This window comes from Maylandia zebra, linkage group LG13, assembly GCF_041146795.1.
Source record: "Maylandia zebra isolate NMK-2024a linkage group LG13, Mzebra_GT3a, whole genome shotgun sequence".
NCBI classification, from domain to species: Eukaryota; Metazoa; Chordata; class Actinopteri; order Cichliformes; family Cichlidae; genus Maylandia; species Maylandia zebra.
The window spans coordinates 6,694,947-6,709,814 of record NC_135179.1 but is presented as its reverse complement, the minus strand read 5'-3'; the positions used below and the strand labels follow the sequence as shown (position 1 = coordinate 6,709,814).

The 14,868-nt window shown below is 37.7% G+C and overlaps 1 protein-coding gene across 1 annotated transcript; it reads left to right on the top strand.

The window, feature by feature from the left end:
* Positions 1 to 730: 730 nt before the first annotated feature.
* Positions 731 to 12,763, top strand: LOC101480884 (gap junction alpha-5 protein). The gene is made up of 7 exons (XM_076891457.1): positions 731 to 1,164; positions 4,790 to 4,917; positions 6,332 to 6,496; positions 8,306 to 8,602; positions 8,884 to 8,949; positions 9,044 to 9,192; positions 10,158 to 12,763. The coding sequence occupies exons 2-7, from the start codon at positions 4,849 to 4,851 to the stop codon at positions 10,624 to 10,626; spliced, it is 1,215 nt and encodes a 404-aa protein (XP_076747572.1). The 5' UTR covers positions 731 to 1,164; positions 4,790 to 4,848; the 3' UTR covers positions 10,627 to 12,763.
* Positions 12,764 to 14,868: the final 2,105 nt, after the last annotated feature.

Here is a 14,868-nt window from a genome sequence, read left to right as displayed (position 1 = left end):
GGAAAAGACACGCTGATAAGAGCCTGGAGGAAGCCATGGTGCTTTTTATTCTATCACAAGTTCTCTGAAAAGAAGACACAGCTGCTAGAAAGTGTTTTCATGCTGATTAAAAAAAACCCAAGTGAAATTCTGTCCAACATTCTAACCCTTCAGTCATTCTGGGGTCATGAACTGAAGTCACATGTTGCATCTTAGCCTACTTTTTATTTTGAGCAAAGATGTTCACTTTTACTTTTTGATTATATTTGGCAAATTTCAGTTTCCATTAAAAACAAATAAGTAAATGAAATGAATGTAATTCACTGAAATCACAAAAACGAAAGACTTAAGAAACTGAAACCAGCTTGTGTTTATCTTCGGAAGAGTCTCAGTGCAGGAACTTAACCAGCGGTTTTCCAAAGAGATTCCATAATAAATCCTGTGGAATTATACTTTAAGCTTAAGTCACTTACCAGAGCTTAAGAGAAGCAGAGAGATATATGTCAAGAGAGTGACATGAAGGAATGCAGGACTGGGTCTTTTAGCTATTGTGTCTTAATACAATATGTGACTTCCTTCAGTGCCAAACACTACAAACAAACACATGCACCTATATTTGAGAGTTGAATAGCAGGCAGCGAGGCACCAGGCCCACTTCCTCTGGAGATGTAGAAGGAGGAGAGGGAGTGAGAGGGGGAGAGAGTGAGAGAGAGAGAGGGAGAGAGAGAGGGGGGTATAAACTACAGCTTCACACACATTTCATTTCAGTTCAGATCTCTCTGGACACAAATTGCTCCAAACTGCTGGATTGACTCCTTTTTCAATCCCCTGAATCAACTTGACCTTCTCCGTCGATCCGTCTTTGTGTCAGTCTCAACCTGTCTGTCCTGAAGTTTGTCGGGTTCATCAAATTCACGCTGACATTCAGTGACTGAGGCTGAGCAGGAACGCTCACACTCACAGCTGGAGAGTGGCCGTCATTCATCACAGATCATCTGAATACGTGCATCTGTCAGCTGTTAAATCTGCTGCTCCTACATCCTGAGGATCAACTCTGAAGAGGAGGAGTGCCTGGCTTACTAGCACCTCACCAACAAGAAGAAAGCATCCATCAGTTTAACTTCAGTCTACAATCATCAGGCTATCACTGGATTAGAAGTTTCCTTTCTCTGTATCCTAAATCAGGTAAAGTATCTGTATGTGGCAGAGTTTTAGTGCAACATGTTTACAGTATGGCTAATGTCTTCATTTTAAGATTAAGATGTTAAATATTTAATTAATATCAAAAGTGTAAGCATCTTTTTCTGTTTTTATGCATTCCAGTGTTAATAATGACCACATCAGTGCTAAAAATGACCACAAAACAGCATTTTCAGACCCCAAAACCTTAAATAAGATCACAAAGAAGTGCCACAAATAAAAGTTGTGTGTGTGTGTGTGTGTGTGTGTGTGTGTGTGTGTGTGTGTGTGTGTGTGTATGCCAGTGTGCATAAAGATAGAGAAATCTTTGAGTAAATTCTAAAATAATTAACAAATTAAACTTCTTTTGTTACTTGAGTTTGGAATTTAGTTTGTCTCTAAATGAACGCCCATGATGTTGATGGATGTGGCAGAATTTTATCACGTTGACCTGTTAATACTTTCTATTCAGCTTATTATCGCATTGAAAACATCCTCATGTCTGACCGATGTCAATGATTCATCATTTATTATTGTAAACCAGCTCGAGAAAGAGGGGGCCTTTGTATTTGTGTGTTTGTGTGTGTGTGTCTGTGTGCCCATTATCAAGACAGGATGCAGAACAATACTGACTCCACATATACACACCCAGTCTCTCTCTCTCTCACACACACAAAGAGAAACACACATGCATGCAAAGGTCAAGAGAAAGTCTATACAAGGAAGTAATATTGTTATTAATGATGCTGGGATCACTTGTGAAAGATATGAATGGGAGCACACAGACACACACAACACAGACACACACACACATGGTTTGTTCGAAGCTTCTGGGCTTTACAAAAACAGGAAGGGATGGGCATTTAATAAATAAGTTGCCAAAAAAGTTGTAATCTGATTTTAAACTTTTTTTTCTGGTCAGATTTTTAAGTTCATCTTCGTTTCTCATCTGAAATTAGTGCTTCTTGCATAACAACACGTCTGAAATAGACTTTTAATACAAGTTTAATATGAGTTCCAAGTTAGGGACAAAAACAGTCACATTTGCCCACTGGTTCGAGAAATGACATCAATCAAATGACAGAAGGGTGAGAAATTTGGCATGTAAAGCAGTCCCACTCCACCCAGAAATGCTCTTTATTGTTCCCCCTGTTTTGGAAGTCTGTACAGAGTCTGGTACTCATCAGAATCACATTTTGTGTAACATCAGAATCCATAATCCAAATACCTTTTTATTATCTTGTCATGTATGTATCTACACATACATGTATTTAAATAACAAAGATAAATGCAAAATCTCCTCAAACTTTAAAAATTGTGACACAAAATCTCATCCCAGGCAGTCAAATACTGCCACGTGTAATGCAAAAATAATTTAACAAATAATGAAATGAATTACTTTCTCAAGTAACTAAGTAATGTACTCTATGTTACATGTTACTTTTAAGAAAAGTAAAAAGTAATGTGAAATGTTTAACTTTTTTTAAACCCCAACACACCCAGTTGAGTCCCAAGTGGGATAAATGTAGGTTTGCTCTGCGCCCACACAGCCCCACAGTTCACCCACACCTGCCCACTGTGGGGTCAAACAGGCATGTTTGCTAGCACATTCTTTATGATAAGGAATCACCATGAAGGAATAAATGACTCTTGAGGAGAAGATTAAATGAGGCTGAGAGAAGGTCACTGATTCAAAACCTCAGTAAAATAGAAGTTAAACTGGTTCTTATTGATATACTGCAAAATAACTCAAGAAGTGAAAGATATCAGGTCATATTCCAAGAATTTGAGAGTTTTGGTTTTTGTCTTTAAGGGTAAGTGCCTCTATTACGTAGAGACTTGAGTATTTAACAAGCAAAAGATTCTTGGTTCAAGCACAAGCGACATAAGACCTGATGGTTGTGTCAGGCCAGGTGCCTGGTGTGAAAATCTCCAGCATTGTGCATTGATGCACATTGTAAATGAGGGAGTGCTTAAAGGAAGCACAGATTTTAATCAACATTCCATACCAGCTGGTGACAGTAATGCAACATGGGGCATATGTGGGTCCTACACTCTTGATCCTGGTACTGGTATGGAATGTGTGTACTTCTGGGCTCCATACCATTCGGTCCAGATGCCTAGTCCCCTACACGCATTGGCATGGTACTGGGGCCCATAATGGACTGCCCACACTGGCCCCAAGGCATGTTTGCTGGGAAGGAAGATTTGTATTCATACTGGTACAGACTCAACCAAACATAGGAACAGACTGGATGTGTGTGTGTGTGTGTGTGTGTGTGTGTGTGTGTGTGTGTGTGTGTGTGTGTGTGTGTGTGTGTGTGTGTGTGGTAGCAGTGTTTACAGTAGATCTCTAGTTTTCCTTCCCCAGTGACAGGCGGAGGGGGAGTGTGGGAACAGAGAGGAAGCTAAACTAAACCATGGGCACAGACATTTTTATTAATGGGGTCGTGGCCGGGCTGGAGAGAAGCTCACACATACACACACGAACACACACACACACACACGCACACACACCTACACACACACACACACAGCAACAGCCAGTCTATTCCTCAATGGTTTATCCACTCATCAACTAAGGTTTTTTGAGCAAGAGCATGGAAAAAAGATAATAATTGCACCAAATTTGGAATTTTAGAAGGTGCACTAATACTCCATGAATAGAAAACAAGGAGAAGCACACACAGTGAGATATTTTAAGTAACACAGTTTGCCCAATCCCCAAATGAAAGAAAATAATACCAGAAGAATAACCCCATCTTTTTCTCCCCAGCCAACCATAAAACATTGTGCATTAAAGGCAGCATGCATACAGCATAATCACTGTAGCTGGAGAATATTTCTAAATGTTTTGTGGTTAATCACGAATTCATGAGAAGTGCAAATGAATATCATACAAAGATATAAAACATTTTTTTAAAGATTGCCCCAAGTTATTCTCAAGATATGTGTTTAAATCAGCCCACCTGACCATAACATACATGACAAAATCTTCCACTGAAATATTTCAAGTCTTTTAGCTCTCCAGATTAAAACACTACAAAGTGATATTCTATTCTCAGTATTTCTCCTGGATGAATTATTTAAGTTGAAATATTTTGAAAAATATTTTAAATCCGCTTTATATACAGAACAAGGAAATGTATATATATATTGAATATAAGACTGTTATACTATAATTTTAGTCATTACATGGCATTCAGTTATGCGTTTCACATTTCTTCACATTCATAGCCCTAAAATCTATTTATAAACAAGATGAAATGTTTTTTTAAAGGAAGATTAAAAAATTGCGCCAAACAAATGTTAACAGTTGATGTTAATTTAATAGATTTTCATGCTTTTTTCTAAGATAAAGACATTTTCTCACTTGTACATTCCCTGCTTTTGTTGAAAAGCATTCTCATGAAGTAATAAAAAAGAAGCTACATCTCCATAAATGTAGGAAGTCCTAAAATCTATTGAAAACATAAAATTCTGTCTGATTCAGGGAGGATTATTCTTGGTACCTCATAGATTTTTTATTAAACTTTGTTATAAAATTAGTTTGTAAGATGTGCCTGAATGCATCATGTGACCCACCTGTTACTCATGCAAACCTTCCCATGCTCTTTGTTGGTGTGTTCAGGTGGATATTGCCCAGCTCACAGTTTAGCAGTGAGTAAGGAATTTGAGTTGTAATCAGTCATGGCAGACTGGAGCCTACTGGGAAACTTCCTGGAGGAAGTACAGGAGCACTCTACCTCTGTTGGCAAGGTAACATGCAAACACAGACACGTATATGTACACACACATTGCATACTAACACACAAGACTGGTCCGACATCCTCTGTTCATGACAGACAAACATATACACTCAAAATAGAACATTCATGTATTTCTAAATCATCCTGTTTATTTTGTGTATCCCGACGCGTGGTTTGTGGTTTCAGAGTCTTGTAACACTAGAATGAAATATCATACAAACATCTGTTAGTTTAACCATTCGAAACTCAACTCAACAAGTCTTAAAAGAAACCAAAAACAAATAACTTCACTTTCAGAGATTTTATGGAACTAATGTTACTTACAACTGTAACGATAGTAACCTCTGGTTTTCAGTGCATGTCCATTGTTGTAAAATGTGTGCATGTACTGTGTGCGTCCTCTTTCTTCAGAGAAGCTAAGTAGTAGTAGTCCTCAAAGTAAGTTGTTTACAGAACTGTTGGCAAAGCTTAGGAATCCAGGAGCACAATTTATAAACCAAGATAACAAATTTAGACATGGCACAAGGTCAAGAGGACTGGAATTCACGTTCTTTGTGGGACTGTTTCTTTTAAATCTTTGTTTCACTCGCTTGGTTAGGTTTAGGAAATGATGACGCTCTTGGTTTTAAACCCCCCCCCCAATAAACATTACATATCATTGAACTTGTGAGAAGGCTCAGTTTTCTAGTTTAGATTCTTTCTTAAATAACTAATTGTAATGGTCAATTCAATCAGTCAGCACTTTGTGTACTTTTTCTAAGGCATTTTTAAATCTGTTTAGAAGTACTACAAAGATAACCAGCTCCTAAAGTATGTAATAACTTTAGTTCAGGGTGGCCATGAAGTCAGTACTGGCAGACCAGCTATTCTCACTGCCAGCCAGCTGATGGCTCAGTTAGAAGTTGTCAAGGCATCCAACTGGCAAACCTCATACAGGGAAAACTATTTAAATGGCACTTTACAATCCAGCTAAACTCCGAGTCCTCCTTTCATGGTGCACCCGACCTAATCACTGACCTATTGTTCTCACTGCTCTGTGCAGGGTCTTGCTATTGCTCTCCCTGCTTGTCCATGGATGGAGGTGGAGTTTCCATAACATAAATATACTACCAAACACAAATAACTGCAGATGAAAATAACAATTTTCATTCATTATAGTGGCCCTCCCCTCTGGGCTGGAGTAACCTTTAAGAGCTGTTTATACCTTTATTGTTTTAAAAAGGGTAAAAATGGGAATGTCCACAGTCTAGACTTTGATTAAAGGATATTTTAATTGAAGCAATTCAGCAGAAACAAATAATTATAGTAACACTTAAATTACACTTGTCCAATTAACCTACTCTGAGCTAATGCTGATTTTGTTCTAATCTTTGGAAGAAGAAGAAGACTGGAGGTCATAATTGCTTCATGTTTTTTCTCCACAGGTGTGGCTGACCATCCTGTTTATCTTCCGAATCCTTGTTCTCGGGACAGCAGCTGAGTCATCGTGGGGAGATGAACAGGAAGATTTTAACTGTGACACTGAACAGCCAGGCTGTGAGAACGTCTGTTATGACCGAGCCTTCCCCATAGCACACATACGATACTGGGTAATGCATTGGCAGTCAAAGATTATCTTTTTGTTTTAACCAACTGAAATCAAAGATCATAAAGAAGTCAGCCAATCCATCTTAAAGCTTGACATTTTATTAGAAATATATTAGAGTTACTCTATCACATCAACCAAAAGAACTTCTTTATACCTGTTGATGATTTTTAAACATTTTCTAAAACTGTAAATACAATATGAACTCTAATTAGTCAGTTGGAATGTATCTGTGTCTGTACATCCCTGTTCATTCATCAAACATTTCAGGCATCATACCATAAGTCTTTATGGTATGATGCATACCATAAAGACTTGAATGGTATGAAAGGTTAAGTTTCCAATTACAACGTAGGTTATAACATAGTCGTTGCAGTCGTTGAAGAAAAAGATTTAATTTTAAATCTATCACGTGTTAAGATTGGTTTGCCACCTTCCTTACAGCTATTTACTTCCATTTATTTCAGTGCAGTGTGAAAAATAAATTGCAGTCACTTGATGTCCTCAAGGGATTAATTATGGTGAAATGTTTCCATTTCATACAGGCTATTCAATGAGATTATCTATGCTTGCAGCCGAGAGCAAGGGCTGCTTCAAAAATGCCTCCCTGCAAATGAATCCTCCCCCCCCCCCCCCCCCCCCACCCCACACACACACACAACAACAGTTCAGATCAAACAATAAAACTCTTATCAAAATCTCAGAACCAAAAAAAACGGAAACTCATTTCCCAAGAAATGTGGCAACACTTTGGGTTGATGCATACCATAAAGACTTGAATGGTATGAAAGGTTGAGTTTCCAATTACAACGTAGGTTATAACATAGATTTCCAGGTCTATCAAGCTTAAATCTTTGCATTCTACTGTATTAGTCTGACCTAAATTTAACAGCTTCCTAGAAAATGAATAATCTTCAATGGTGGAAGTTAAACTCTTGCAGATATCAGATTAGTGAGTTAATCTTTTAATTTTGCGTCACTATCCTTTGTGTAAACCTAAAAAAATGAATGTTCAAGTAATATGTTCAAGCAGGCTGCAAAGCCTGCAGTGGCAGCTGCCCCAGTTTGTCCCCCTGAGTACAGACTAATACTCAGGACTGAGCCATAGCTTCAGTTCAAAAGCCCTATTTAAAAAGGAGAGCGCCACCTGTTGCTGTTCAAGCACTCAACTGCTAGTTGAGTCATTCTGTCAAAGACTGCAGGAAAATAGGATCCAAATGCATTCTCCAAATGAGACGGGTTTGAAGTGAGCAAAACCTTTATTGTGGCCGATAATAAAACAGATCATAATATAACAAAGTCCAGAAACACAGCAGACAACAGAAGGGAACACACTAGAAACTATATAGACATGGGGGACGTGGAAAATGGGTAAAAAGAGACAGCTGAAATGAATCAGGAGGACTTGACACAAGGAAGTAAAATTAAAAGCAAGGAACAAGCAAGAACAGATTATCAGATAAAAGAAGATTTAAGGGGAAGAAAGAGAGAAACAAAGAACTAAGACACTAAGAAACATGGCAATCAATTATAACGGAGAACAAATTACAACATCAATTATGATTCTAAAGTTCATGAAAACACATAACTGGGCTAATGGGCCAGAACAATGACACATCTCTTGCTTTTCATACTTTCAATCACTGATGCCTGATCTGCTCTGGATGAGAGTTTCGTTGTTTCTCTCCCCACCTAAATTGTTTAAAGTATAAAGTCCTGGGAGTCCATACTGAGAAATATCTCACACTGCTGCAGATGAAAATAACAACTTTTGTTTTACTTTTGATTATAAATCTTATTCATGTCTTTCTAGGTGCTCCAAATTGTGTTTGTATCCACTCCCAGTCTGATCTACATGGGCCACGCTATGCACACTGTCCGCAGAGAGGAGAAAAGAAGGAACAGGGAGGAGGAGGGAAGAGAGGAGGGAGGGGGAGAAGAAGACCCAGGAGGAGGTGAAGGAGGAGGTGGAGGTGGAGAGAAACAAGAGAGGAAAGGGGAACGAGATGGAAATGAAAAAAATGAAAGTCACTCAGCAGGTCGAATTCGCCTGAGGGGAGCGCTGCTGCAGACATATGTTCTGAGTATACTGATACGCAGCATCATGGAGGTAAATGTCACCATTTCTGCCTTTAACTTAAACATAACTTGATAGCAGGTCAAGATTTCAAATCTGTCTAGTTCAAGCTCATGTCTGTCCTCCAAAGGCTGTAGGTGGGTCTGAAATGCCAAGAGAAGTAAATTAATGAAAAATTGCATTGCAGAGTTTGGACCAAATTGCTCATGAAAGTTTAGGATTTGTAAACATTAAAGGACTCGTATTTGTATTGTGCCTAAAACATGATGTCTACCTGTAAAAAAAAAAACAAAAAAACCTGTCCTTCCATCCAGGTGGTGTTTCTGTGTCTTCAGTACTTCCTGTATGGAATCTTTCTCAATCCTCTGTACGTCTGCAAGGTAAAAATCAGACATAATTTTGATTTCTCTCTATGCTATTAACCACAATATTTGGGCCTATAACAGTAATTCTCTTGTTCCTTTGCTCTTTTAGGCATGGCCATGTCCACATCCAGTTAACTGCTATGTCTCCAGACCTACAGAAAAAAATGTCTTTATAGTGTTCATGTTGGTCGTGTCAGCTGTCTCTCTGGTCCTCAGTGTGCTTGAACTACATCACCTGGCATGGAAACATTGTTGCAGGTCAGAAATTCATTGTATAGTTTTTTAGTTAGAAAAGGTTTTTACATGACGACATAGACGAACGAATTCAGAATATTCTTTTGAACTATGATGATAATTGATGATTATTTTTTTAGGTAATTAATGATTTGATTTAATGATTGTTATGTTTATTTCCTATTTAACTCATTCACTGCCATTGACGTCTATAGCCGTCAATTGCAGTGAATGAGTCAATGGGTTTAACTCATTCACTGCCAATGGCTGGCAGTGAATGAGTTAAGAAGCTTAAGGTTGATAAAGTTACTAAGACCTATTTGAGCATTTAGTCATTAACAAAGATGTAATTTGTTGCCAGTTTGCACAAACAAAAATAGTGGTGAATTATGTAACAGTTTATTTCATATCAGGTACGACTGTGTTAATCTGTTGTTTTGTGACCCCCAAAGTGGCCAGAAAAAAGTGGAGTTTTAACTAGACAAAACTCCACTAACTCCACTAAAACTCCACTAAAAATGAAAAAATAAAGGTGGCTTTTTTTCTGAAGAGTAAGAGTAAATACTGCAATGCGGTAATAATATCCTAATATGTTACTAGACACAGGTTATTCTCCTGTATTCAGTCTAAACCTGATTAAAGAAAGAGATAAAGATAACGATTGCTGATGATTCAGATTTTTGGTCAACAGTGAGACATATTCATATGGATTTTAAAGTCTTGTAAAATTAAACAATGCAACTTTCTCACGAAATTTCATTTCCCTCAAGAGATTCGATTCCAATAACAATTTTAAGCCTTCAGTGATTCAGATGTACTTCCTGGAATTTACCATTAGAACAAATGGAATGAGGAAAACAGGGAATGCTTTCCACTTTGTGGTAGTGAATTCTTAAAGAAGTGTTCACAGCGGGCAGCACGGTATGTTGTGGTTGGCAGCATAACTTGAAATCTTACATTTTCCCACTGGTTCACTCTGTTTATTGCAGGCGATTCTTGTGCTCTACAAAAGCCAACAAAGCAGCCAACACCTCTCTGAGCCGACAGCTCTCTTTGTCTCCTCCACCACCATCGACACCACCCCCAGATTTCAACCAGTGCGTGACTGGCTCCACACACTTCCTACCCCTCCCCTTCCCCAACCACCGACTAGCAAACCAACAAAACTCTGAAAACATGGCTACCGAGCAGAACAAAATGGCAGCAGCAGTGGAAGAGGTAAACTTCCTCCAAATGAGCTGCTATTCGCATGGATGGCAGAAGACCAATGACGGTCAGATCCAAGATGGGAGATACCTGAGACCCGATGCTAACTGCTATACCCCCGAGAGCAGGGACGTCGGCTGTGTTCAGATCCAAAATGGTGGCCCAGATGTGCTGCTGCATAAGGACAAGCGAAGATACAGCAAAGCCAGCGGAACGAGCAGCCGAACTAGAGCAGATGACCTCGCAATTTAGAAAAAAAAAATAAAAAATAGATAATAGATTTACAAACCTGCTGAAAAAAACCACACATGCATAAAAGACAATCTAAAGCTGAATAAGTCCGTTCACCTTAGCTTTCATAACATGATTCATTTTATCTAAGGAATCATGCAAATGATGACTAATTCCTTTTATCTTCTTCCTTCCAACATTATACGGCTCCTAATGACTTAAACCAGGGGTGTCAAACTCAAATACACAGTGGGCCAAAATTCAAAACTGGAACAAAGTCGCGGGCTAACGTTAATATTTATTGAAATATATTTGTTCCTCCAGATATAAGAATGAATCTTTTCTTATGGACAAGTTTAGCTGAAAAACTGAATATGGAACAAGCAAAGCTTAATACTAAACAATATATATATATTAGCTGTATAATGCCAGTAGGCCAGCTCTGATAGTAATTTGGTATGGCTTCGCGGGCCAAATGTAATTAGGCTGCGGGCCAAATTTGGCCCACGGGCCAGAGTTTGACACCTATGACTTAAACGATGGTCTTTACCCAACATCTGAGTAATCGCCCTGCACTAGGGATTGAACAACTGGGCAGCAATGTCTGGAGTTGTGGTGCTACACAGATTGGTAAATCCATCAAGAATAACTGGATTGTGGCTTCTTCTTGAACTGAAACAAACATGCACCTGAAGCTTGCACTGTTTATATGCTGAGACTTAAGTCACCAAAAAGGCCATAAAAGGTGAAAAAAAAAACAAAGTTTGGGTGACACCATTGAGGGAGTCTGCACTGTAGAGCATAGATGTCTTATTCTTTTCTTTATTTACTGGTGTGACTCAGTTGGGCACAAATTAATTCATGACTTTAGTCACAAGAATGCTGACAAAGCCTTTTTTGAGAACAGCAGTAGTGACTGTATCTGAAAACTTTTCAAAAACATGCTCTTTGTGATTTTTATCTCCTGACTAACAGCAGCTTGTGCAGGCTAGAAGAGATCTGGTCCAAGTCACAGCTGCCTTAATAGTACTAATGTGTTTCAGGACCTTAAAAGGCCCAAATGGAAAAGCTAAAAAATGCGCTAAAATCCTGACTGTGACGTATTTGTTATATTTCAAAGCCCAAAGAAAAAGGCATGAGGCACATTTATTTAAAGCTTTATTTTTAACATCATGTAAAGGCAAACACCTCTTAAATATATATTTTTCTGAGATTTTACTCCCAAAATTTGTCGCCTATCATTGACGATAAACTTAAGATAGAGATGAAGATTTCCTCCAATGCTAGTGCATTTACCTGCTTGCCAGGTATTTCACTTAAACCTATAACAAACTTACACTGTGTTTATTTCACTGTTACTTCTTCACATTTTTTTTTGCAGAAATGTTTATTCTAGCTCACCTGCTCTATAATCAGTTGAATTTCGTTCTTACTAGGTGCCATTTGAATTAAATGAGACTTTAAAACAATACATTTACATTTCAGTATCACATAAATATTGCATGAGCAGTGTTTTTTATAGTTCTTGCTGGTTTGCAGTCCTTGAGTGTGCCCAGGAAATACAAAATTGAGCCTCATGTCTTTGGAAGTACCAGCACTGGACACACTGGGGACTTCTATGCTACCTGTAGACTGAGCCTAAACTCTGTGGCTTATTGGCTGGACTTATGACTGACTCATTTAACATTTTGCACTGGAAATTTACGATGTGATTTTGTGAAACCGCTTAAAAACATTTTGCTAAATTTTTTTCTTGTTTGAACTGCGCTCTGTTTTCAGCCACATTTGATACCATGTAGATTATCTTTTCACACCAGCATGTCTTTTATCATTTCTTCTCAAAGATTTCTTGCATTTCCTAAAATATGACAGTCTGGATGATACTGATGGGTTTCTAGTACATTATATTATGGTCATTTTAGCTATGAACACACATAGAATGAAGCATGGGACTACTACTATGTCTAGCATAATGTATATGATGTGTTTTGTTTCAAATTGTTCGTAATGTCATTGGACACACACACAAAAAAGGTTGGGTATTAAGCAGTGACCAATGCTGTTAATGACAATTTAAATTTGTTTTATATTTATTATTACACTTGAATAATGTGAATGCTTTATACATTTTGAAAATAAATGCAACATATGCAAACCATTAGAGTTTGTGCTTGGAATCACAATAGCCAGAAACTGTTCGTGTTCATGCAGCAACTATGTGGACTAGTTCTGCAGGATATTATGTGGAAAGTTAAGACCTGTTTGCTACAAAGCATCATAGACTGTATATACAGGACACACATGATGCTTTCAGTCAGGAATGCAAATTGCGGCCTCAGAGTCTTTGAAGACTCAGAGTTGCTTGACATGTTGATTTTTTTTTTCTTAGAGCCATAGGCAGCCATATTTGGAGCTGGGAACATCCTGCATTCATAAACTGTACTGGTGCAACATGAAGACAGCAATATCTGCTGATTAGCGCTGAAATTAGAATTTCACTCACAGAATCTGAAGCACACACTTTTATCCCTCACAGCAGGCCATATTATTTGTCAGGTAATTCCACTGCATCTGCAAAAATGCTAACAAAAGCTACAATTAAAATATTAAGCCTTAAAAAAATCAGTGTTGTGAGTTGTAAAAGAAATCCAAGAAAGAAGGAGTTCTATGTAGAACGGTGGCTGTAAATATGTTGTTTTTTTTTCGTTAATGTAAATTTGGTTATTTTAACATAGGCAATTTATTAATTTTTGAAGTCAGTCTCGAATAGACATTTAAGGAAATGGAGTTATTGGTACTTCCAGACCTCAAGGTCAATGTTTGTTCAATATCTCAAGCAACACATCACCACACATCTGTTGAGCTTCTGTAATAAAATTTAAATCAGCAGACAAGCAGAAAGAACAGAGTCATCTGAGCACCAAGGATTCCTGTGTTGTGTTGTTACTATGCAGGAAAAGTTAAATGTATAAATACACAAGTAAAGTATTTTAATAGTATCTAATAGTATACTTAGACTAGTCTATGTGTTTCTAACTGTAATTGCACTTAATACTGCTAAGTTCACACAAATTGATAATATGTGCACACAGTTTGCTTGGTAGAGAAATGACCAGTCATTATGACAGTGTAATCTATCTGCCATCATTATGGCACATGTTTTCACTTTGGGCCAGCAGACTTGATTTCTTCCCATGAAAGACAGAACAGTAACGATGGACAAAACAGGCATCAAGATACATGAGAAATGCTAGATAGTTTAAGGAAGGGGCACTTTTATACATTTGTCCTGATTCCCATGGCCAACTTCCAGCATGGACAGGAGCTGATTGGAAAATTTCCATTAAGGTCATTTAAGGTCCAGGAATGTTTGGGAACTGCAAAAAAGAAGAGCTTCATGTTTTCTTTTCCCCTCTCTTCTCTTGTCCCATCTGTGGCAGCCATGTTTAATCTGTGGTAAGTTGTTTAACTTCAAGATATCAAGGCTCAGCTTATTATCTAAATATTAGATAAATATATGTCCTTTTTAATAGTATACTACTACTACTTATAATAATAATAATAATAATGATAATAATAATAATAATAATAATAATAATAATAACAAATAAAGACCAATTAAATAAAAAATATAACCACGCCACAGCTAGAAGTGAAAGTAGATGCTGTAAGCTGTTACTTATAACAAACTTATAGCATTACAATGATGCAACATGCAGTCACAAAACTGCACAGGTGTGTAGTTGGGAAACTGCTGAAATCAAATCCAAGTTAAGTTATGAATACAGGTTCCTCTTTACAGTTAACTCACTGTGGTGTGATCCCATCACAAGAGGTTCTTGTGAGAGATGTAAAGCAATAAATGACCATTATGAACATCATCAATATATTGTATTTCAAAGGAAGCTTCATTATATGAAATAGATTTTTTTTAGCTGTTTTTGTTGTTTGTTTGCTTTTGTTATCTTTTGGTAGTAAAGTTTGCCAACCTTCTGCTCTGGGAGATAGTGGAGCTGGAAAACAGTGGAGAGACAGCATCCCCATCTGGTGAAACAGGGTAATTTATGAGAGATATTAAATGGTACTTTTTAACCATTGACATGATGGTTTAGTGAATTCCAGAATGTATCACACACTGTCAGTCTGGATATGGTTTAGGAGTCCAGACCATAGTGCCTAGTGGCTCATTAAGTTTTTGATAATAGAAAGTGGGACTAAACTTTAACTCCTTTAACTTTAACTTAACTTTAACACCTCTCTGGG